At 43.6% G+C, this 24,646-nt stretch overlaps 1 protein-coding gene across 1 annotated transcript in view; it reads right to left on the reverse strand.

Annotated features, from left to right (window-relative positions):
* The window catches only part of LOC110503441 (contactin-5), a 312,088-nt gene that overhangs the window by 12,551 nt on the left and 274,891 nt on the right, over window positions 1–24,646 (reverse strand). Inside the window, exons 17-20 of the mRNA XM_036961468.1 lie at window positions 10,348–10,582; window positions 1,720–1,829; window positions 1,366–1,552; window positions 514–626 (exon numbers count right to left, since the gene is read on the reverse strand). Of these exons, the coding sequence (XP_036817363.1) occupies window positions 514–626; window positions 1,366–1,552; window positions 1,720–1,829; window positions 10,348–10,582 (645 nt within the window). The remainder of the gene's footprint in view (window positions 1–513; window positions 627–1,365; window positions 1,553–1,719; window positions 1,830–10,347; window positions 10,583–24,646) is intronic.

The raw sequence follows: 24,646 nt of genomic DNA on the forward strand, positions 1-24,646 counted from the left end.
CAGGATGGATATTGAGCCAGGACACCAGGCCAGGATGGGCATTGAGCAAAGACAAAAAGTCAGGATGGGCATTGAGCCAGGACACCAGGTCAAGGTGGGAATTGAGCCAGGACACCAGGTCAGGATGGATATTGAGCCAGGACACCAGGTAAGGATGGATATTGAGCCAGGGCACCAGGTCAGGATGGACATTGAGCCAGGACACCAGGTCAGGATGAGTATTGAGCCAGGACACCGGCTCCTAGATAGGATGAGTATTGAGCCAGGACACCGGCTCCTAGATAGGATGAGTATTGAGCCAGGACACCGGCTCCTAGATAGGATGAGTATTGAGCCAGGACACCGGCTCCTAGATAGGATGAGTATTGAGCCAGGACACCGGCTCCTAGATAGGATGATTATTGAGCCAGGACACCGGCTCCTAGATAGGATGATTATTGAGCCAGGACACCGGCTCCTAGATAGGATGAGAATGAGCTGAGACGGTTGTAGAGTATTGTAAGGTGGGCGTACCTTGTATCCTATGACATCTGACTCGTTGTCTTTAGACTTGACCGGCTCCCAGTTTAGAGACACGTTAGTTCCTTCCTGAATCCACATGAGGTTGGCTGGAGGCTGGACTGGAGCTGATTAGAAAGCACAGAGATCAATTAACAATACAACTAAATACAAGCACAGGGAGTTATAATCTATTTGGTCTATTGTGGTACATTTCTGTTTCTTGCGTGCACAATAAAATATAATATGTCTAACAGTAATCAATCAATCAAATGTATTTATAAAGCCCTTCTTACATCAGCTGATGTCAAAAAGTGCTGTACAGAAACCCAGCCAAAAACCCCAAGAAGCAAGCAATGCAGGTGTAGAAGCACGGTGGCTAGGACAAACTCCCTAGAAAGGCCAGAACTTAGGAAAAAACCTAGAGAGGAACCAGGCTATGAGGGGTGGCCAGTACTCTTTTGGCTGTGCCGGGTGGAGATTACAACAGAACATGGCCAAGATGTTAACATATCGAATGAGAAAATGTCTCCATATCAGAATCAGCATCAGAATCACCTTTAATTGTCAAGTACATTTACATGTACCAGGAATTTGATTTGCATATACAGATATATCAAAGAAGTGAATGTCTCTTTATACAGTATGGCTGGTATGAGGGAATGTATTTACATACAGAATGGCTGGTATGAGGGAATGTATTTACATACAGTATGGCTGGTATGAGTGAATGTATTTACATACAGTATGGCTGGTATGAGGGGTGTACTCACTGTCTTTCCTGGTCTGTGCAGAGCTAGGTGGGCTGGCTGGTAGTGTGTGAGTTGCTAGTGTGTGAGTTGATAGTGTATGAGTTACTGTACTCACGATCTTTCTTGGTCTTGGCGGTGTTAGCGGTTGATGCAGGGCCCTGGCCGATACTGTTGAAGCCTCTGACTGTGATGACGTACACACTGTTCCCCTCCAACCCTGTCAGCACCATAGATGTCTCGTTACCTGCTGTCTTCTTCTTCTTCCCTGACTCCTCCTGCTCACTGTCCTTCCTGTAGCTCACCTGAGGGAAAGGACGAGTTGGGTTCTTTCCAATGACTGTTTCCTTTATCCTAGTATTTAGTAAAGAGGTGAAATCTAAAAATATTTGAGAAAATAGTACATGCACACAAACGTGCACACACACACACACACACAGTCATACACACAGATAGGCACACACACACTCACCTCGTATCCCCGTGGTCTCCCAGGACCAGGGTTGATCTGTCTCCAAGTGACCTTAATTTCCTTAGAGGAAATGCTGGAAGCTTTCACCTCAGATGGGGCGTCCCTGGGCTCTGTGGACGGAAACACACACACACACAGTCAACCTTAGAAACCCCAGGAAATATGGTGTCACACTATAACTGCTGCTAGCTCTTCTATTTTTATACAGAATGATGATAGATGTGTTGAAATTGAGATATTTACCCTACAGACACTAATACAGAATGATGGATAGATGTGTTGAAATTGAGATATTTACCCTACAGACACTAATACAGAATGATGGATAGATGTGTTGAAATTGAGATATTTACACTACATACACTAATACAGAATGATGGATAGATGTGTTGAAATTGAGATATTTACCCTACAGACACTAATACAGAATGATGGATAGATGTGTTGAAATTGAGATATTTACACTACAGACACTAATATGAATAATGACGGGGATATCATTATAATGAGGGGATTATTTAAAAGGCATACTATGAACATCAATCAGTATTATTCATCACAGTAAACATCAAATCAGTTGTCATGACTCTCCTGTGAAGATCTGAAGGATCAGGTTACAGTGGGTCAGCTCTACAGCGCCCTAACTGACAGGGTCAGTGTTACCAGACAGTGTTCAGACTGACAGACTCAGTGTTACCAGACAGTGTTCAGATTGATAGACTCAGTGTTACCAGACAGTGTTCAGATTGATAGACTCAGTGTTACCAGACAGTGTTCAGATTGATAGACTCAGTGTTACCAGACAGTGTTCAGATTGATAGACTCAGTGTTACCAGACAGTGTTCAGACTGACAGACTCAGTGTTACCAGACAGTGTTCAGATTGATAGACTCAGTGTTACCAGACAGTGTTCAGACTGATAGACTCAGTGTTACCAGACAGTGTTCAGACTGACAGACTCAGTGTTACCAGACAGTGTTCAGACTGACAGACTTAGTGTTACCAGACAGTGTTCAGATTGATAGACTCAGTGTTACCAGACAGTGTTCAGATTGATAGACTCAGTGTTACCAGACAGTGTTCAGACTGACAGACTTAGTGTTACCAGACAGTGTTCAGATTGATAGACTCAGTGTTACCAGACAGTGTTCAGATTGATAGACTCAGTGTTACCAGACAGTGTTCAGATTGATAGACTCAGTGTTACCAGACAGTGTTCAGACTGACAGACTCAGTGTTACCAGACAGTGTTCAGACTGACAGGCCCTGTCATGATCTCCTGTGAGGATCTGAAGGATCAGGTTACAGTGTGTCAACTCTACAGCGCTCTCTCCCGCAGAGGGGGAGAAGGGATGGAGTTGGCCATTTTATGACGGTCGTAAATACTTTGTAGGAACTCTGCCTTTGGACTTTGCAGGAGGAGGGGAAAGAAACTCCTTTCTTACAAGGAGATTCCTCCCACCAAAATGGTTGGAATCCATGGGCACTGAAAGAACAATTATGTCAGATCAGTTGTTGCTTTGTGACGTAACTGTATCTCTTAATGTTTATATTTCCCAGTTATCAAATTTACATCTAAATGTCGTGGAACTTATATGATTGAATATGAAACTATTTGTGAGAAGATGAAATGTGATGTTAGCCTTCTAAATGAGAATTGTTTTTCATATAAAAGTTTTAACCAGTCAGTAATCACAGTGAGCACAGACATTATGTCGGCGTCATGGAACGCCCCTTTCACAAGAGTTTATAAAAGGACTCGCTAACAAAATGTATATTAGACCAGAGAACCGTCCACATGCTGAAATGGTTACCATTTAAATAGACCAGCTATGTGCAGCGCCAGCTGAATACGTTATCAAATGGTTAAGAAATGTAAATCTCTAGAGACCAGCACATTGCCGGGTTGCTACGGGGAAATGGTTCTAGCTCTACAATAGACCAGTGTGACCTACAGCATGAGCTGAAAGTTACGGAAGGGTTAGAAACTCTGAAACTTTCTCTTGAAGAAGAAGACTACACAGGAACATTCAGTCTGCTGCTGTTTAAGTACTTTAGTCTAGTAAACGTGACAGAGGACGAGAAGACAAACAATTTATTCTCATCACTATAGACACCTCTATTCTAACGAACAGAGCCCGCTGAATAATGCGGGGTAGACCTATGGAGGATCCGTCCTCACGTACACTCCGAAATCTACTACAAATACAAAGGACATGGTGATCTCTGTTGGACAACCAGAGATTTTCTGTTGAATTACTCCCCGTAGATGGATTGAGTGTTTTCAACAGAGAGACAGCAAATACATACACACTTAAATATGTACATTGAAATTATTTTGAATGAGCGGACGTTCATTTGCAAAGTTTTCGCATTTGCACACATTGTATATAGATTTTTATATTGTGTTATTGACTGTACGTTTGTTTAGCCCATGTGTAACTCTGTGTTGTTGTATGTGTCAAACTGCTTTGCTTTATCTTCGCCATGTCGCAGTTGTAAATGAGAACTTGCTCTCAACTGGTCTACCTGGTTAAATAAAGGTGATCTGGTCTACCTGGTTATATAAAGGTGAAATAAAAAATAAAATAAAACAATTTCCATCAGCATAGTTACCAACTGTATGTATGTTAGTGAAGTCCTTTGTCTTTTCTCCCGCTCTTTCTTACATGCCCCTCCCTTTCCCTTTCTTTTGAATCCGCCATTTTGTGTAACAAGCCATCATATCGGTTTAGTCCACTAGGGACTTTTCATTGCATTGTGTCGTAATCCATGTTAAAGCTATCCTGTTTGTGTGTTTATGTAATTTTGTGTGATTATTTAGTTAGTTGGTAAATAAATAAATAATTAAGCCAATTTGTATATTGCTGATTCATAATTTATGCGTGCAGATATTCAAGAGTTTTGAAACATTCAGAATGAGACTGATAAGAGGTCAGAAAAAGTAATTATTTGACTGTGACTGAGAGATATTTATATCTTTAGAGTTTAGTCGGGAGATAGTAACTCGGTAAATAACTTTTCCTGTGGTGCCCCAGATTACTAATTAATGAATTGTTATATGATTAATTTAATTGCGTAATAATTGAACGTGTTATGTAATTATTTTATAAATAACTGTCACGTTCTGACCATAGTTCTTTTGTGTTTTCCTTGTTTTAGTGTTGGTCAAGACGTGAGCTGGTTGGGCATTCTATGTTGTGCGTCTAGCGTTTGACTGTTTTGGGTTTTGCCACGTTTGTTATTTTGTATTTGTGTAGTTGTTCACGTTATCGTCTTTTATTAAACATGTTGAACACGAACTCCACTGCGTTTTGGTCCTCCTCTCCTTCAACGGAAGAAAACTGTAACAATAACAGTCAAACACATTAATGATAGCCAAGACATGACTAAGTATATATTCATAACAGTAAACATCAATCAGTATATATTTGTTACAGTAAACATCAATCAGTACATATTCATTATAGTCAAGATCAATCAATGGATTGGAATTGTAGGTTATTGCTATTGCCTATAATTCCAACTCATTATAATGATTTTCCATTGACTCAAGTGGGTGGATTATTCCCAATGATATCAGAACTACTTTCAGAATATATCATCCATACATACTGTATATAGTATTTCAATCCTTGGGAGGTCAGAGGATATGTTGAAAAAAAGTGATACATTGAAAGTGGTCATTCCAAGTGACACCCTATTCAAAGTCCTTCCATGGAGGGCTGTGTCTGCTGCTTCCTGTTATTTTCTCCAATAAACAAACTCTCTGACAGAAAAGGGCCTGTGTGGCATCAATATGAGTCAGGAACATTATTTCCAAATACCCCATTTCCAAATACGCCATTTCAGGGCCCCCATACTACACAACGAGGATAAGGAAGTGGTTTTCTGTTTGGGGTAAGTTTTACAAAAAACGAGTGAAATCACAAAGAACGGTGTCTGGACCCTTCTATAACATACCATTTACACAGTGACGTATACTCATGGATACCAAGTGAAGCCAGACTTCCCCCAAAAATGGACCAATAATAAAAGAAAAAAACTTGTACAATTATTTATCTTTCATCTCTCTGTGTTTCATAATTTTCTTTCAATTCGCAAGAAGCTGAATGTCATCCGAGCGAGGGAAACAGCGCCCCTATGTTTTTTATTTTTTTATTTGATTTATTTCACATTTATTTGACCAGGTAGATAGCCTAGTTGAGAAGATGTTCTCATTTGCAACTGCGACCTGAAAAGATAAGCAAAGTAGTTTGACATATACAACAACAGAGTTACATATGGAATAAACAAACATACGATCAATAATACAGTAGAAAAATCTATATACAGCAAGTGCAAATGAAGTAGGTTAAGAGAGGTAAGGCAATAAATAGACGTGGTGGCAAAGTAACTACAATAAAGCAATTAAACACTGGAATGGTAGGATGTGCAGAAGATTAATGTGCAAGTTGAGAAACTGGGGTGCAAAGGAGCAAGATCAATAAAGAAATAAATACAGTATGAGGATGAGGAAGATTGGGTGGGCTATTTACAGATGAGCTATGTACAGGTGCAGTGATCTGTGAGCTGCTCTGACAGCTGGTGCTTAAAGCTAGTGAGGGAGATGAGAGTCTCAAGCTTCAGAGATTTTTGCAGTTCGTTCCAGTCATGGGCAGCAGAGACCTGGAAGGAGAGGCGGCCAAAGTAAGAATTGGATTTGGGGGTGACCAGTGAGATATACCTGCTGGAGCGCGTGCCACGAGTGGGTGCTGCTATGTTGATGAGTGAGCTGAGATAAGGCGGGGCTTTACCTAGCAGAGACTTGTAGATGACCTGGAGCCAGTGGGTTTGGCGAGAAATATGAAGCGAGGGCCAGCCAACAAGATCATACAGGTCGCAGTGGTGGGTAGTATATGGGGCTTTGGTGACAAAACAGATTGGACTGAATCCAATTTGTTGAGTAGAGTGTTGGAAGCTATTTTGTAAATTCGATGCTAATGCAGAACGCCACAGGATGTTTTTGTGCTGGTCAACGGCAGACAGGTCTGGAGTGTACCAAGGCCTATATCTATTCCTAGTTCTACATTTTTTTAATGAAGCATGCTTATTTAAGATGGTGAGGAAGGCACTTTTAAAGAATAACCAGGCATCCTCTACTGACGGGATGAGGTCAATGTCATTCCAGGATACCCCGGCCAGGTCAATTAGAAAGGCCTGTTTGCTGAAGTGTTTTAGGGAGCGTTTGACAGTGATGAGGGATGGTCGTTTGACCGCAGACCCATTACGGAAACAGCCAATGAGGCAGTGATCGCTGAGATCTTGGTTGAAAACAGCAGAGGTGTATTTGGAGGGCGAGTTAGTTAGGATGATATCTATGAGGGTGCCCGTGTTTACGGATTTGGGTAATACCCAATCAGTGTTGAGCTAAACTGAGTGAGCCAAATTGTGAATGGTCCTGGAGCACCAAAGTGTCAAGGGAAGCCAGTTTGGATTTGGCGTCACACCAATCACATCACAACAAAAGCAAAATGTCATTACTGACAGAAAAAACTTGAATTGTTCCATCTCATTGTGTTGTTGTTTTCCGGTGGTTAGCTAGCTAGCTAAAATTGGCCCTTTCCTAAATTAGCTATGGGTGGAGATAGGGATTTGGACTTGTACCATAGACAGCCACATCATATTTAGCTTATGTTGCATGGACTAAATAGTTTTTGGTATCTTTTATTTGTTACCAGTGGTGGAAAAAGTGCCCAGTTGTCATACTTGAGTAAAAGTAAAGATACCTTAATAGAAAATAACTCAAGTAAAAGTGAAAGTCACCCAGTGAAGTATGACTTGAGTAAAAGTCTAAAGGTATTTGGTTTTAAATATACTTAAGTATCAAAAGTAAATGTAATTGCAAAAATATGTTTAAGGATTATATCAAAAGTAAAAGTTAAAGTAAAAATAACTCAAAATTCCATATATTAATCAAACCCGATGGCATCATTTTCTTGTTTTTGAAATGTACGGATAGCCAGGGGCACACTCCAACACTCAGACATAATTTATAGATAGCCAGGGGCACACTCCAACACTCAGACATAATTTATAGATAGCCAGGGGCACACTCCAACACTCGGACATTTATAGATAGCCAGGGGCACACTCCAACACTCAGGCATCATTTATAGATAGCCAGGGGCACACTCCAACACTCAGACATCATTTATAGATAGCCAGGGGCACACTCCAACACTCAGACATCATTTATAGATAGCCAGGGGCACACTCCAACATTCAGACATCATTTATAGATAGCCAGGGGCACACTCCAACACTCAGACATCATTTATAGATAGCCAGGGGCACACTCCAACACTCAGACATCATTTATAGATAGCCAGGGGCACACTCCAACACTCAGACATCATTTATAGATAGCCAGGGGCACACTCCAACACTCAGACATCATTTATAGATAGCCAGGGGCACACTCCAACACTCAGACATCATTTATAGATAGCCAGGGGCACACTCCAACACTCAGACATCATTTATAGATAGCCAGGGGCACACTCCAACACTCAGACATCATTTATAGATAGCCAGGGGCACACTCCAACACTCAGACATCATTTATAGATAGCCAGGGGCACACTCCAACACTCAGACATCATTTATAGATAGCCAGGGGCACACTCCAACACTCAGACATCATTTATAGATAGCCAGGGGCACACTCCAACATCATTTATAGATAGCCAGGGGCACACTCCAACACTCAGACATCATTTATAGATAGCCAGGGGCACACTCCAACACTCAGACATCATTTATAGATAGCCAGGGGCACACTCCAACACTCAGACATCATTTATAGATAGCCAGGGGCACACTCCAATACTCAGACATCATTTATAGATAGCCAGGGGCACACTCCAACACTCAGACATCATTTACAAATGAAGCACGTGTGTTTAGTGAGTCCGCCAGATCAGAAGGCAGTAGGGATGACCAGAGATGCTATCTTAATAAGTGTGTGAATTGTCCTGCTAAGTATTCAAAATGTAACGAGTACTTTTGGGTGTTGGGAAAATGTCTGGAGTAAAAAGTACATCATTTTCTTTATGAATGTAGTGAAGTAAATGTAAAAGTTGGCAAAAATATAAATAGTAGAGTTCAGATATCCCAAAAAAATACTTCAGTAGTACTTTCAAGCATTTTTACTTAAGTACTTTACACTACTGATTGTTACTGTATTAGACTAAACAGGTGATCGATGATGTTGTTAAAGTTCAAATGGTGCTGGACTAGTGGAGGCAGCTCCTGTTGTTGACATGGTGCTGGACTAGTGGAGGCAGCTCCTGTTGTTGACATGGTGCTGGACTAGTGGAGGCAGCTCCTGTTGTTGACATGGTGCTGGACTAGTGGAGGCAGCTCCTGTTGTTGACATGGTGCTGGAATAGTGGAGGCAGCTCCTGTTGTTGACATGGTGCTGGACTAGTGGAGGCAGCTCCTGTTGTTGACATGGTGCTGGAAAAGTGGAGGCAGCTCCTGTTGTTGACATGGTGCTGGACTAGTGGAGGCAGCTCCTGTTGTTGACATGGTGCTGGACTAGTGGAGGCAGCTCCTGTTGTTGACATGGTGCTGGACTAGTGGAGGCAGCTCCTGTTGTTGACATGGTGCTGGAATAGTGGAGGCAGCTCCTGTTGTTGACATGGTGCTGGAATAGTAGCGGCAGCTCCTGTTTTCTAGTAGATTTGTGGTAACTCTCTGTGGGTCTAAATCAATGGTTGTTTACTAAAACATTTCAGAAAGATTAACTTGATTGACCATGCTGTAGGTCATGTAACTGTTTGTTACATACAATATGCTTTGTGGACTCCACCAGACAGATGTTGCTCTCCGGTTTTATGATGAAATAAAGGCGTGGTTGAATTTATTCTGTAACCGTGTTTTCTTACTGTCTGCATTTAGGCCTATATATCACTGTGTCAAGGCATATGAACTAACAGGTTATAGAGCAAACAACACAATTATCACAACACATAGGTTGTAATATGACTTTTTCCAAAATAAAAATAAAAACTTGAACATGGACAGATTTTGGGTGGAGTGAACCCACTCGCTTCGGCTCTTACTCTCAGTCACTCTATAAGACCTGTAGAACCAGGTGAGGGGAATTCCCTGGTTCAGTCACTCTATAAGACCTAGAGAACCAACCAGGTGAGGGGAGTTCCTTACTAATCAGTGAGCTTAATTCACCAGACAAGTACAATGATTGGAGGAATAAGTGTAGGAGGTCCTTTACTTTGAATAACTATTTTACATTTCCAAAACCAACAAATCAACCCATTGGCTAGATGACTATGGTGTGCTCTTTTGATCTTTAGACTTCTGAGATCATAGGACATGACATAAGAACTCTTTGGACATGACATTATAACTCTTAGGACATGACATGATAATTCATTGGACATGACAGAAGAATTCATTGGACATGACATAAGAACTCATAGGACATGACATAAGAATTCCACCCCTCAGCAGACACTAGTACATTAGATAAACAGGGGGTGAAGGAGCCACTTCCCTTTGAAGAACGTCAACCTTCCCAACACCTGCAAAGCCATCCTTAGATGTGTGAGTGCAAGAACTCACCTCCCTCTGCAGAGTACACAGTGACCACACCACTGAAGGGTCCGTCTCCCTTGTTGTTGTACACGCCCACTTTCACTTCGAAGGGGGTGAGGGGAGGGAAGGTCTCGTCTCTGTACTTGTATGTAGTGGAATCTGCTGATGTCACCATCTTCTCCTTCCAGCCTCGCGTACCATTGGCTCGGAATGCCACGATGTAGCCAAAGCCCTTGCCATTCTGGAACTCCTCAGACACAGGCTGGAAAACAAGGAAAGAGATTCAGTTTTATTTGATTGGATATAAAACCCAAATCAATGACCACAACATTGGTCATTTAAATATCTGAATACATTAATTTACATTCATAAATGAATTAATCTGTTCAAAAATCAGCCCAGCCTGCTGTAGATATTAATAATTGTATTGTATTCAAGAAGGATCCTTACAGGAGCCAATCTCGCCGCTCGTATCTAGCTTACAATATCATAATACAGACAGTTGTACCTACATCACCTTGTATCTACAGCACCTTGTACCTAGATCACATTGTACCTAGATCACCTTGTACCTAGACCACCTTGTACCTACATCACCTTGTAACTACATCACCTTGTAACTACATCACCTTGTACCTACATCCCGTTCTAACTACATCACCTTCTAACTACTTCACCTTGTACCTACATCACCTTCTAACTACATCACCTTCTAACTACTTCACCTTGTACCTACATCACCTTGTACCTACATCACCTTGTAACTACATCACCTTGTGCCTAGAGCACCTTGTAACTACATCACCTTGTAACTACATCACCTTGTAACTACAGCACCTTGTGCCTAGATCACCTTGTATCTACAGCACCTTGTACCTACTTCACCTTGTTCCTACTTCACCTTGTACCTAGATCACCTTGTGCCTAGATCACCTTGTAACTACATCACATTGTACCTAGAGCACCTTGTGCCTAGATCACCTTGTACCTACATCACCTTGTACCTGGACCACCCATAGCACATTGTACCTAGACAACCTAGAGCACATTGTACCTAGAACACATTGTACCTAGAGCACATTGTACCTAGACAACCTAGAGCACCTTGTACTTAGAGCACCTTGAACCTAGAGCACCTAGAGCACCTTGTACCTAGAGCACCTAGAGCACATTGTACCTAGACAACCTAGAGCACATTGTACCTAGAGCACCTTGTACCTAGAGCACCTTGTACCTAGATCACCTAGAGCACATTGTACATAGAGCACCTAGAGCACATTGTACCTAGAGCACATTGTACCTAGTTCACCTAGAACACATTGTACCTAGAACACAATGTACATAGAGCACATTGTACATAGAGCACATTGTACCTAGACCCCCTAGAGCACCTTGTACCTAGAACACCGTGTACCTAGAGCACCTAGAGCACCTTGTACCTAGAGCACCTAGAGCACATTGTACCTAGACAACCTAGAGCATATTGTACCTAGAGCACCTTGTACCTAGAGCACCTAGAGCACCTTGTACCTAGAGCACCTAGAGCACCTTGTACCTAGAGCACCTTGAACCTAGAGCACCTAGAGCACCTTGTACCTAGAGCACCTAGAGCACATTGTACCTAGACAACCTAGAGCATATTGTACCTAGAGCACCTTGTACCTAGAGCACCTAGAGCACCTTGTACCTAGATCACCTAGAGCACATTGTACATAGAGCACCTAGAGCACATTGTACCTAGAAAACCTAGAGCACATTGTACCTAGAGCACCTTGTACCTAGGGCACATAGAGCACATTGTACCTAGACCACATTGTTCCTGGAGCAGCTTATACCTAGACAACCTAGAGCACATTGTACCTGGAGCACCTTGTACCTAGAGCACCTAGAGCACCTTGAACCTAGAGCACCTAGAGCACATTGTACCTAGAGCACCTAGAGCACATTGTACCTAGACAACCTAGAGCACATTGTACCTAGAGCACCTTGTACCTAGAGCACCTAGAGCACATTGTACCTAGACCACATTGTTCCTGGAGCACCTTATACCTAGACCACCTAGAGCACCTTGTACCTAGACCACCTAGAGCACCTTGTACCTAGAGCATCTAGAGCACATTGCACCTAGAGCACATTGTACCTAGAGCATCTAGAGCACATTGCACCAAGAGCACGTTGTACCTAGAGCACATTGTACCTAGAGCACCTTGTACCTAGATCACCTAGAGCACCTTTCACCTAGAGCACCTTATACTTAGACCATCTAGAGCACCTTGTACCTAGAGCAACTATAGCACATTGTACCTAGAGCACCTTTCACCTAGAGCACCTTATACCTAGACCACCTAGAGCATCTTGTACCTAGAGCACATTGTACCTATAGCACATTGTACCTAGAGCACCTTGTACCTAGAGTAAATCAAAAAGAGAGTAGAGATATGAGAGTACATGGAAATATCATCCCTTTAACCCTGCTTGGTTTCCCACATATGCTGACAACTTGTTGGCTGCTTTTCCTTCACTCTGCGGTTCAACTCATCCCTAACCATCTCAATTGAGTTGAGGTCGGGGTATTCTGGAGGCCAGGACGTCGGATGCAGCACCCCATCACTCACCTTGGTCAAATAGCCCTTACACAGCCTGGAGGTGTGTTTTGGGTCATTGTCTTGTTGGAAAACAAATGATAGTCCCACTAAGCGCATACCAAATGGGATGACGTATAGCTGCAGAATGCTGTGGTAGCCATGCTGGTTAAGTGTGCCTTGAATTCTAAATAAATCATAGACAGTGTCACCAGCAAAGCAACCCCACACCATCACACCTCCTCCTCCATGCTTCACCATGGGAACCTCACATGCAGAGATTATCTGTTCCGCAACCAGAAATCCCCATGAAATCTGCCCACAAAACATAGCTATACCAATCCCCATGATATCTGCCCACATAACATAGCTATATCAATCCCCCTTGAGAAATGCCCACATACAGTGCATTCGGAAAGTATTCAGACCCCTTCACTTTTTCCACATTTTGTTATGTTACAGCCTTAATCTAAAAATGTATTAAATTGTTTTTTTCCTCATCAATCTACAAACAATATCTCATGATGATAAAGCAAAAACAGGTTTTAACCAATTTTTGCAATTAAAAAAATTAATAAAATATTTATATAAGTTTTCAGACCCTTTAGTACTTTGTTGAAGAACCTTTGGCAGCGATTACAGCCACAAATCTTATTGGGTATGATACTACATGCTTGACAGATCTATATTTGGTGAGTTTCTCCGATTCTACTCTGCAGATCCTCTCAAGCTCTGTCAGGTTGGATGGGGAGCGTGGCTGCACAGTTATTTTCAGGTCTCTCCAGAGATGTTCGATCGGGTTAAATTCCAGGCTCTGGCTGGATCACTCAAGGACATTCAGAGATTTGTCCCGAAGCCACTCCTGTGTTGTCTTGGCTGTGTGCTTAAGGTCGCTGTTGGAAGGTGAACATTCACCCCAGTCTGAGGTCCTGAGCGCTCTGTACAGGTTTTCATCAAGGATTTATCTGTACTTGCTTGATTCTATACAGGAACATTAATACAGTGTTCTGCATGGGAGACCAACTGATTCAGAACAGACTGAGGACTGCCTTAATTTAACCTTGATTTAACCAGCTAAGTCATTTAGAACACATTCTCTTTTACAATAAAGACCTGACCATGCAGTAAAGTAGACAAGTGCATCTCATCTAATCTAGCTTGACCACTACTTGTAATGTTTGTCTCTAGCTCGGTGGACTAACACAGTCTTGTGGCATGCAGGAGACCCACGTTGACAGCCAGGTGTATAGGTGTGCCTCCCTTACAGTGGTGTAGTGGAGGGTAAACACACGTAAACACTGTTTACTTATGGGTATACCTCCCTTACAGTGGTGTAGTGGAGGGTAAACACTGTTTACTTATGGGTATACCTCGCTTACAGTGGTGTAGTGGAGGGTATGGCCCCTACGACACAATACCATCATCTGTTGATCTATAAATCAAATCAATTTATTACATTTTGTATTAGTCGCATGCTTCACCTCCATATCTTTTTTTCAATAACCTCTTTGGTGATATGATTGTATGAACGTCTGCAAATGAAACACTAAACAGTAATTAAATCAAGATGTCACAAAGTCACAGCTGAATCCCAGTCGCTTCCCAGCTGTAATCTAACTTCTGTTCATTGTGATCAGCAAGTAACAATTTGGTGTTGTTTTTGAAGATATCCTGTCTCTAGATAAAATACAGGGTTTACTGGTGTTGTTTCTGAAGATATCCCGTCTCTAGATAAAGTACAGGGTTTACTGATGTTGTTTCTGAAGATATCCCGTCTCTAGATAAAGTACAGGGTTTACTGGTGTTGTTTCTGAAGATATCCTGTCTCTAGATAAAGTACAGGGTTAATGGTGTTGTTTCTGAAGATATCCCGTCTCTAGATAAAGTACAGGGTTTACTGGTGTTGTTTCTGAAGATATCCCGTCTCTAGATAAAGTACAGGGTTTACTGGTGATGTTTCTGAAGATATCCCATCTCTAGATAAAGTACAAGGTTTACTGGTGTTGTTTCTGAAGATATCCCGTCTCTAGATAAAGTACAGGGTTTCTGAAGATATCCCGTCTCTAGATAAAGTACAGGGTTAATGGTGTTGTTTCTGAAGATATCCCGTCTCTAGATAAAGTACAGAGTTTATTGGTGTTGTTTCTGAAGATATCCTGTCTCTCAGTAAAGCACATCCAGGATGTACTGTCGGTAAGTCCTATTGTGTGAATATTTTGTAAACGTTGATTGTTCATCTCTTGAGTTTGGTTTTCCCAATGTCAAACCTACCACCATCTTTCTCACATTGAGAGGTTGGAAATGTGATATTCTGATTCCCTTACAATAGATACAAGTGGATTGATTCTGATTAACTATCTACAGATACAAGTGGATTGATTCTGATTCACTTACTAAAAATACAAGTGGATTGATTCTGATTCACTTACAATAGATACAAGTGGATTGATTCTGATTAACTATCTACAGATACAAGTGGATTGATTCTGATTCACTTACTAAAGATACAAGTGGATTGATTATGATTCACTTACTGTAGATACAAGTGAATTGATTCTGATTAACTATCTATAGATACAAGTGGATTGATTCTGATTCCCTTGCAATAGATAGAAGTGAATTGATTCTGATTAACTATCTACAGATACAAGTGGATCTTTACTTCCGGCGCAGGCAGAGATGGCCGCCTCGCTTCGCGTTCTTAGGAAACTATGCAGTTTTTTGTTTTTTTACGTGTTATTTCTTACATTGGTACCCCAGGTCATCTTAGGTTTCATTACATACAGTCGAGAAGAACTACTGAATATAAGAGCAGCGTCAACTCACCATCAGTAAGATCAAGAATATGACTTTCCCGGAGCGGATCCTTTGTTCTGCCTTTCACCCAGGACAACGGAATGGATCCCAGCCTGCGTCCCAAAACAACAACGTTGTAAAAGAGGCAAACGAAGCGGTCTTCTGGTCAGGCTCCGGAGACGGGCACATCGCTCGCCACTCCCTAGCATACTACTCGTCAATGTCTAGTCTCTTGACAACAAGGTTGATGAAATCCGAGCAAGGGTAGCATTCCAGAGGGACATCAGGGACTGTAACGTTCTTTGCTTCACGGAAACATGGCACACTCTAGAGACGCTATCGGAGTCGGTGCAGCCAGCTGGTTTCTCCACGCATTGTGCCGACAGAAACAAACATCTTTCTGGTAAGAAGAGGGGCGGGTGCGTATGCTTTATGGTTAACGAGACGTGGTGTGGTGTGGTGTGGTCACAACAACATACAGGAGCTCAAGTCCTTCTGTTCACCTGATTTAGAATTCCTCACAATCAAATCTCGACCACATTATCTACCAAGGGAATTCTCTTCGATTATAATCACAGCCGTATATATTCCCACCCAAGCAGACACATCGATGGCTCTGAACGAACTGTATTTGACTCTTTGCAAACTGGAATCCATATATCCTGAGGCTGCATTCATTGTAGCTGGGGATTTTAACAAGGCTAATCTGAAAACAAGACTCCCTAAATTGTATCAGCACATCGATTGCGCAACCAGGGCAGGTAAAACCTTGGATCATTGCTATTCTAACTTCCGCGATGCATATAAGGCCCTCCCCCGCCCTCCTTTCGGAAAAGCTGACCACGACTCCATTTTGTTGCTCCCTTCCTACAGACAGAAGCTAAAACAAGAAGCTCCCACGCTGAGGTCTGTTCAACGCTGGTCCGACCAATCTGATTCCACGCTCCAAGACTGCTTCCATCACGTGGACTGGGATATGTTTCGTATTGCGTCAGACAACAACATTGACGAATACGCTGATTCGGTGAGTGAGTTCATTAGAACGTGCGTTGAAGATGTCGTTCCCATAGCAACGATTAAAACATTCCCAAACCAGAAACCGTGGATTGATGGCAGCATTCACGTGAAACTGAAAGCGCGAACCACTGCTTTTAATCAGGGCAAGGTGACCGGAAACATGACAGAATACAAACAGTGTAGCTATTCCCTCCGCAAGGCAATCAAACAAGCTAAGCGTCAGTATAGAGACAAAGTAGAATCGCAATTCAACGGCTCAGACACAAGAGGTATGTGGCAGGGTCTACAGTCAATCACGGATTACAAAAAGAAAACCAGCCCAGTCACGGACCAGGATGCCTTGCTCCCAGGCAGACTAAATAACTTTTTTGCCCGCTTTGAGGACAATACAGTGCCACTGACACGGCCCGCAACTAAAACATGCGGACTCTCCTTCACTGCAGCCGAGGTGAGTAAAACATTTAAACGTGTTAACCCTCGCAAGGCTGCAGGCCCAGACGGCATCCCCAGCCGCGCCCTCAGAGCATGCGCAGACCAGCTGGCTGGTGTGTTTACGGACATATTCAATCGATCCCTATCCCAGTCTGCTGTCCACACATGCGTCAAGAGGGCCACCATTGTTCCTGTTCCCAAGAAAGCTAAGGTAACTGAGCTAAACGACTATCGCCCTGTAGCACTCACTTCCGTCATCATGAAGTGCTTTGAAAGACTAGTCAAGGACCATATCACCTCCACCCTACCTGACACCCTAGACCCACTCCAATTTGCTTACCGCCCAAATAGGTCCACAGACAATGCAATCTCAACCACACTGCACACCGCCCTAACCCATCTGGACAAGAAGAATACCTATGTGAGAATGCTGTTCATCGACTACAGCTCGGCATTTAACACCATAGTACCCTCCAAACTCGTCATCAAGCTCGAGACCCTGGGTCTCGACCCCACCCTGTGCAACTGGGTACTGGACTTCCTGACGTGCCGCCCCTAGGTGGTGAGGGTAGGTAACAACATCTCCACCCTGCTGATCCTCAACACTGTGGCCCCACAAGGGTGCGTTCTGAGCCCTCTCCTGTACTCCCTGTTCACCCACGACTGCGTGGCCACGCACGCCTCCAACTCAATCATCAAGTTTGCGGACGACACAACAGTGGCATCTTGCCTATGCCGCTCTGTACCATCACTCATTCATATATCTTTATGTACATATTCTTTATCCCTTTACACTTGTGTGTATAAGGTAGTAGTTTTGGAATTGTTAGCTAGATTACTCATTGGTTATTAATGCATTGTCGGAACTAGAAGCACATGCATTTCGCTACACTCGCATTAACATCTGCTAACCATGTGTATGTAAAATATAACATTTGATTTGATTTTGATTTGATTTTGATTCTGATTCACTTACAATAGATATAAGTGGATTGATTCTGATTCACTTACTATAGATACAAGTGGATTGATTCTGATTCACTTACTAAAGATACAAGTGGATTGATTCTGATTCACTTACTATAGATACAAGTGAATTGATTCTGATTAACTATCTACAGATACAAGTGGATTGATTCTGATTCCCTTGCAATACTGATAGAAGTGAATTGATTCTGAGTCCCTTGCTATAGATAGAAGTGGATTGATTCTGATTCACTTACTATAGATAGAAGTGTATTGATTCTGATTCCCTTGCATACCTCTTACTATAGTTAGAAGTGGATTGATTCTGATTCACTTACTATAGATACAAGTGGATTGATTCTGATTCCCTTGCTATAGTTAGAAGTGGATTGATCCTGATTCACTTACTTTTGGTACAAGTGGATTGATTCTGATTAACTATCTATAGATACAAGTGAATTGATGAATCACTTTAAACTGAACACTGATGTAAGAACTGATCAATGATGATCATTTGTTTGGTCGGTATCACAAGCCAAGGATGATCATTCGTTTGGTCGGTATCACGAGTCAAGGATGATCATTTGTTTGGTCGGTATCACGAGTCAAGGATGATCATTCATTTGGTCGGTATCACGAGTCAAGGATGATCATTCACTTGGAGGGCATCACAAGCCAAGGATGATCATTCGTTTGGTCGGTATCACTCATCTATGATATTCATTCTGTCATGACTGTCCTGACCAGGTCAGGTTACAGGAGACCACAACCCTACAGATTATCTCTCAAGCCCAACAGAGGAGGAGAGATCCAGAGGTCTGAAGATGTGGGGGTTTTATGACCTCTCACGCCCCTGGTAAATCTCAGGCCATAGACAAATTCCTTTGTCCTGTTACTATGGAGAACCAGCCTCAGAACATTAAACATTAAATAAAGGGACTTTCGAACAATGGTTTCTGTCAGGCACAATGGTGGTCATGACAATAGATGGAATGTGAAAATGTATGTCATTTTTGTTTTGTTATTAAAGGTTAATAGATGACGTTATTACGAAAACATTGTAACGTGAAGAGTTTTCCTAGAATATGTTTGATGTTTATACATTGTACATTGTATGGAAAATATCCAAATCAAAGAGAAGGTTTTGGGGGAGATGAAATGTTAAGTTAGTTGTCTAAAATTGGATTTGAATAAAATCTAGACCTTGCCTCATTAACTTGGTACGCCCAGAGAATTGCCCTAAAGGTGGTTACGCCCACTTCTGACCCAAGGGTATAAAACCTGTGAGTAAAGAATTCACAGAGAAGACTACATGACCCAAGCTGCAGCCAAGGTCTAAAAAGTCAAAGAAACTCAGAACGCAACACAAGTTTGAAGACAGAGAAATCTTTTTCTACCCAAGCTACAGATGAGTAGCTGTGTCTAAGCGGGTGAATTCAAGCCGGACCCCCTTAGCATCCAATCCCAGCGAATCGAGGTATCTAAAGGGTTTCATTCCTATGCTGTGAGCTCTGAGCTACAGAGCTGTCTGTCCTCAGAAGACCCTTTCCAGAGCAAAGGGTGAGGGAACAGACTCCTAAGCCAAAAGGACACTGACATTGGGAGGACGATCAGAGAGTTGCGCCGGAGTAGTGCGTCATCGAGCAGCCTGAACGGTCCACGCAAAGAATCTCGGAGATCATCCCCACGTAATTACATCATTATATTCTGACCCATAAGAGCGGCAGTTTGGGGCAAGGCTAGGGTTAGAATAGCATAGCTGACAAATTCACCCAAATGTATATTTCTCTCGTGTACTTTCTTTTTTCTCTCTCTTTGAAATCCCCATTTTGGGTAACACGCGCCATACTGTGTTGGCCTGTTATACTAAGTTCTAATCAATAGCCTATAATGTGTTTTGGCTATGTGTATCTTTTATCATCATTTTAGCTTTTTAGTAAATAAATATTCAATTAAGATTGGTGTGGTACGAACTCATTGGTGAGACCCTGGTCAGTGCAGATTCACGGGCTATACGACGTTCAGAACGAGATTGGTAGAGGTAACTGGTTAATTAGCGGCTGTTGTAAAATCGATATGCTGATATTCTTTGAGTTAATTTGGGAAATAGGAACTCAATAAAAACTAGTTTTCCCATGGTGCCCCAGGTTAATGAGTTAATAATCGCTTTTTTCAGTTAATCATGCAATCAGAAACTTCCAATCATTCGGTGAGCAACAGTCGTCATATTAACTAATACAACGTCACGAAAATTCCTTTGGTCGGTATCACGAGTCAATGATGATCATGCGTTTGGTCGGTATCACGAGTCAATGATGATCATTTGTTTGGTCGGTATCACGAATCAATGACGATAATTTGTTTGGTCGGTATCACGAGTCAATGATGATCATTCATTTGGTTGGTATCACGAGTCAATGATGATCATTCGTTTGGTCGGTATCAAGAGTCAAAGATGATCATTCGTTTGGTCGGTATCTCGAGTCAAGGATGATCATTTGTTTGGTCGGTATCAAGAGTCAATGATGATCATTCGTTTGGTCGGTATCACGAGTCAATGATGATCATTCGTTTGGTCGGTACCACGAGTCAATGATGATCATTAGTTTGGTCGGTATCACGAGTCAATGATGATCATTCGTTTGGTCGGTATCACGAGTCAATGATGATCATTCGTTTGGTCGGTATCACGAATCAATGATGATAATTTGTTTGGTCGGTATCACGAGCCAGTGATGATCATTCATTTGGTTGGTATCACGAGTCAATGATGATCATTCGTTTGGTCGGTATCAAGAGTCAAAGATGATCATTCGTTTGGTCGGTATCACGAGTCAAGGATTATCATTAGTTTGGTCGGTATCACGAGTCAAGGATGATCATTCGTTTGGTCGGTATCACGAGCCAAGGATGATCATTCGTTTGGTCGGTATCACGAGTCAAGGATGATAATTCATTTGGTCGGTACCACGAGTCAAGGATGATCATTCGTTTGGTCGGTATCACGAGTCAATGATGATCATTGGTTTGGTCGGTATCAAGAGTCAAGGATGATCATTCGTTTGGTCGGTATCACGAGCCAAGGATGATCATTCACTTGGAGGGCATCACAAGTAGTGTACTACATTTGACCAGAACCCTATGGGTCTGGCATTATGTAGGGAATAAGGTCCCATTTGGAACGCACACCTGGTTCCAGATGCAGCTAAATGTTTCTGGATATAAATCAGGAAGTCTGCAGCATGTCTGCGATCAATAGAGATTAATATTGAAACAGACAGAGCACTAATGTGTGCGAGCTGCTTCTGGCAGCCAAAGTGCGTGATAGGGCTGGGGCTGGGGAGGGGGCTGGAGCAGCCAAGGTTGTGGGCTCAGTCAGGTTATTAAGTAGGATGCATGTGTGTATGAGAGGTCTGGGGATGGGGATGGAGCAGCCAAGGTAGTGGGCTCAGTCAGGTTATTAAGTAGGATGAATGTGTGTGTGTGTGTGTGTGTGTGTGTGTGATGGCTGCTCCCTCACTAGGAGACTATTGAGTAGAACATTACAGATGCCCTCTCAGTCACCCAGATAGAGCCACTGAGGGAGAGACACCCAGCAGGTCGGCTGGCTGGGGGGGGCGGGGGGGGGGGGGGGGGCTGTTTGGGCTAGACTGTATCAGCTTAGCCCTAGCAGCCCCCCCTATACAGTCTAGCCCAAGCAGCCCCCCCTATACAGTCTATCCCAAGCAGCCCCCCCCAGCCAGCACAGACCTAGCAGCCCCCCAGCCAGCCCTGACCTTAGCAGCCCCCCCTAACCAGACCATCCCTAGCAGCCCCCCCTATCCAGCCTAGCCATCGCAGCCCCCCCTATCCAGCCTATCCCTAGCAGCCCCCCTAGCCAGCCTAGCCATAGCAGCCCCAGCCTATCCCTAGCAGCCCCCCCTAGCCAGCCTAACCTTAGCAGCCCCCCCTCCTAGCCAGCCTAACCTTAGCCCCTCCCAACCAGCCTAGCTCCAGCAGCCCCCCCAGCCAGCCAGCCATATCATGCAGCACCCCATCACTCACCTTGGTCAAATAGCCCTTACACAGCCTGGAGGTGTGTTTTGGGTCATTGTCTTGTTGGAAAACAAATGATAGTCCCACTAAGCGCATACCAAATGGGATGACGTATAACTGCAGAATGCTGTGGTAGCCATGCTGGTTAAGTGTGCCTTGAATTCTAAATAAATCATAGACAGTGTCACCAGCAAAGCAACCCCACACCATCACACCTCCTCCTCCATGCTTCACCATGGGAACCTCACATGCAGAGATTATCTGTTCCGCAACCAGAAATCCCCATGAAATCTGCCCACAAAACATAGCTATACCAATCCCCATGATATCTGCCCACATAACATAGCTATATCAATCCCCCTTGAGAAATGCCCACATACAGTGCATTCGGAAAGTATTCAGACCCCTTCACTTTTTCCACATTTTGTTATGTTACAGCCTTAATCTAAAAATGTATTAAATTGTTTTTTTCCTCATCAATCTACAAACAATATCTCATGATGATAAAGCAAAAACAGGTTTTAACCAATTTTTTCAAATTAAATTAAAAAAATTAATAAAATATTTATATAAGTTTTCAGACCCTTTAGTACTTTGTTGAAGAACCTTTGGCAGCGATTACAGCCACAAATCTTATTGGGTATGATACTACATGCTTGACAGATCTATATTTGGTGAGTTTCTCCGATTCTACTCTGCAGATCCTCTCAAGCTCTGTCAGGTTGGATGGGGAGCGTGGCTGCACAGTTATTTTCAGGTCTCTCCAGAGATGTTCGATCGGGTTAAATTCCAGGCTCTGGCTGGATCACTCAAGGACATTCAGAGATTTGTCCCGAAGCCACTCCTGTGTTGTCTTGGCTGTGTGTGTCACGCCCTGGTCGAAGTATTTTGTGTTTATCTTTATTTATTTGGTCAGGCCAGGGTGTGGCATGGGTTTTTGTAGGTGGTATGTATGGGGATTGTAGCTAGTGGGGTGTTCTAGCTAAGTCTATGGCTGTCTGAAGTGGTTCTCAATCAGAGGCAGGTGTTTATCGTTGTCTCTGATTGGGAACCATATTTAGGCAGCCATATTCTTTGAGTTTGTCGTGGGTGATTGTCCTTAGTGTCCTGATGTCATTGTTTCTGTGTTAGGATACACAAGTATAGGCTGTTTCGGTTTTCGTTTAAGTTTATTGTTTTGGTAGTGTTTGTGTTTAGTGTGTTTCTTCATTAAACATGGATTGCAATAGACACGCCGCATTTTGGTCCGACTCTCCTTCACACCTAGAAAACCGTGACAGAATCACCCACCACAAAAGGACCAAGCAGCGTGTCAACAGGCAGGAGCAGCGCGAGGAGATGCGCAATAAGGATTTCTGGACATGGGAGGAAATCCTCGACGGGAGAGGACCCTGGGCTAAACCAGGGGAGTGTAGCCGCCCAAAGGTGCAGCGGGAGAAGAAACAACAGGAGCAGCCCAAAGAGGAGTACAGTATGGAGTATACGACTTGGGAGGAGATCGACAGGTGGGCGGCCGACCCAGGGAGAGTGCCGGAGCCCGCCTGGGATTCGATGGAGCAGTGCGCGGAAGGATATAGGAGAATGGAGTTTGCGAAGCAAGCAAGGCGGCGCGGACGGAGGCCCCATAGTCAGCCCCAAAAATTTATTGGGGGGGGGGCTCAGGGAGAGTGTGGCAGAGTCAGGAGCCAGACCTGAGCCAACTCTCCCTGTTTATCGTGAGGAGCCAAGGAGGAGACCAGAACCAGAGCCGGTGTTGGAGGTGAGTGAAACAGAGACTGTGAAGGAGTTAATGGGGAAATTGGAGGAGAGAGAAATGAGGGAGTTGCTGTGTTGGTGCATTTTGCATAGAATTCGCCTGACGGAACGTGTCAGGGATTTGATGGCACCTGGGTTAGCGCTCCATACTCGTCCTGAGGTCCGTTTTAGTCGGCTGGTGAAGTTGGTTCCAGTCTCACGCATCAGGCCTCCTGTGCCCATCCCTAGCCTTGCACGTCCTGTGCCAGCACTATGCATCAGGCCTACAGTGCGCCTCGCCTGTTCAGCGCAGCCAGAGCCTTTCTGCTCTCCTGCGCTGCCGGAATCTCCCGCCTGTTCAGCGCAGCCGGAGCCTCTCTCCTCTCCTGCGCTGTCGGAGTCTCCCGCCTGTTCAGCGCAGCCAGAACTGCCAGTCTGCATGAAGCAGCCCGAGCTGCCAGTCTGCAAGGAGCTGCCAGTCTGCAAGGAGCTGCCAGTCTGCAAGGAGCTGCCAGTCTGCAAGGAGCTGCCAGTCTGCAAGGAGCTGCCAGCCTGCAAGGAGCTGTCAGTCTGCATGGAGCAGCCTGAGCTGTCAGTCTGCATGGAGCAGCCTGAGCTGTCCGTCTGCATGAAGCAGCCCGAGCTGTCAGTTTGCAAGGAGCAGCCAGAACTGTCAGTCTACATGAAGCAGCCAGAGCTGCCAGTCTGCAAGGAGCTGCCAGTCTGCAAGAAGCTGCCAGTCTGCAAGGAGCTGCCAGTCTGCA

The sequence above is a fragment of the Oncorhynchus mykiss genome, chromosome 24 (assembly GCF_013265735.2).
Source record: "Oncorhynchus mykiss isolate Arlee chromosome 24, USDA_OmykA_1.1, whole genome shotgun sequence".
Classification (NCBI taxonomy): domain Eukaryota; kingdom Metazoa; phylum Chordata; class Actinopteri; order Salmoniformes; family Salmonidae; genus Oncorhynchus; species Oncorhynchus mykiss.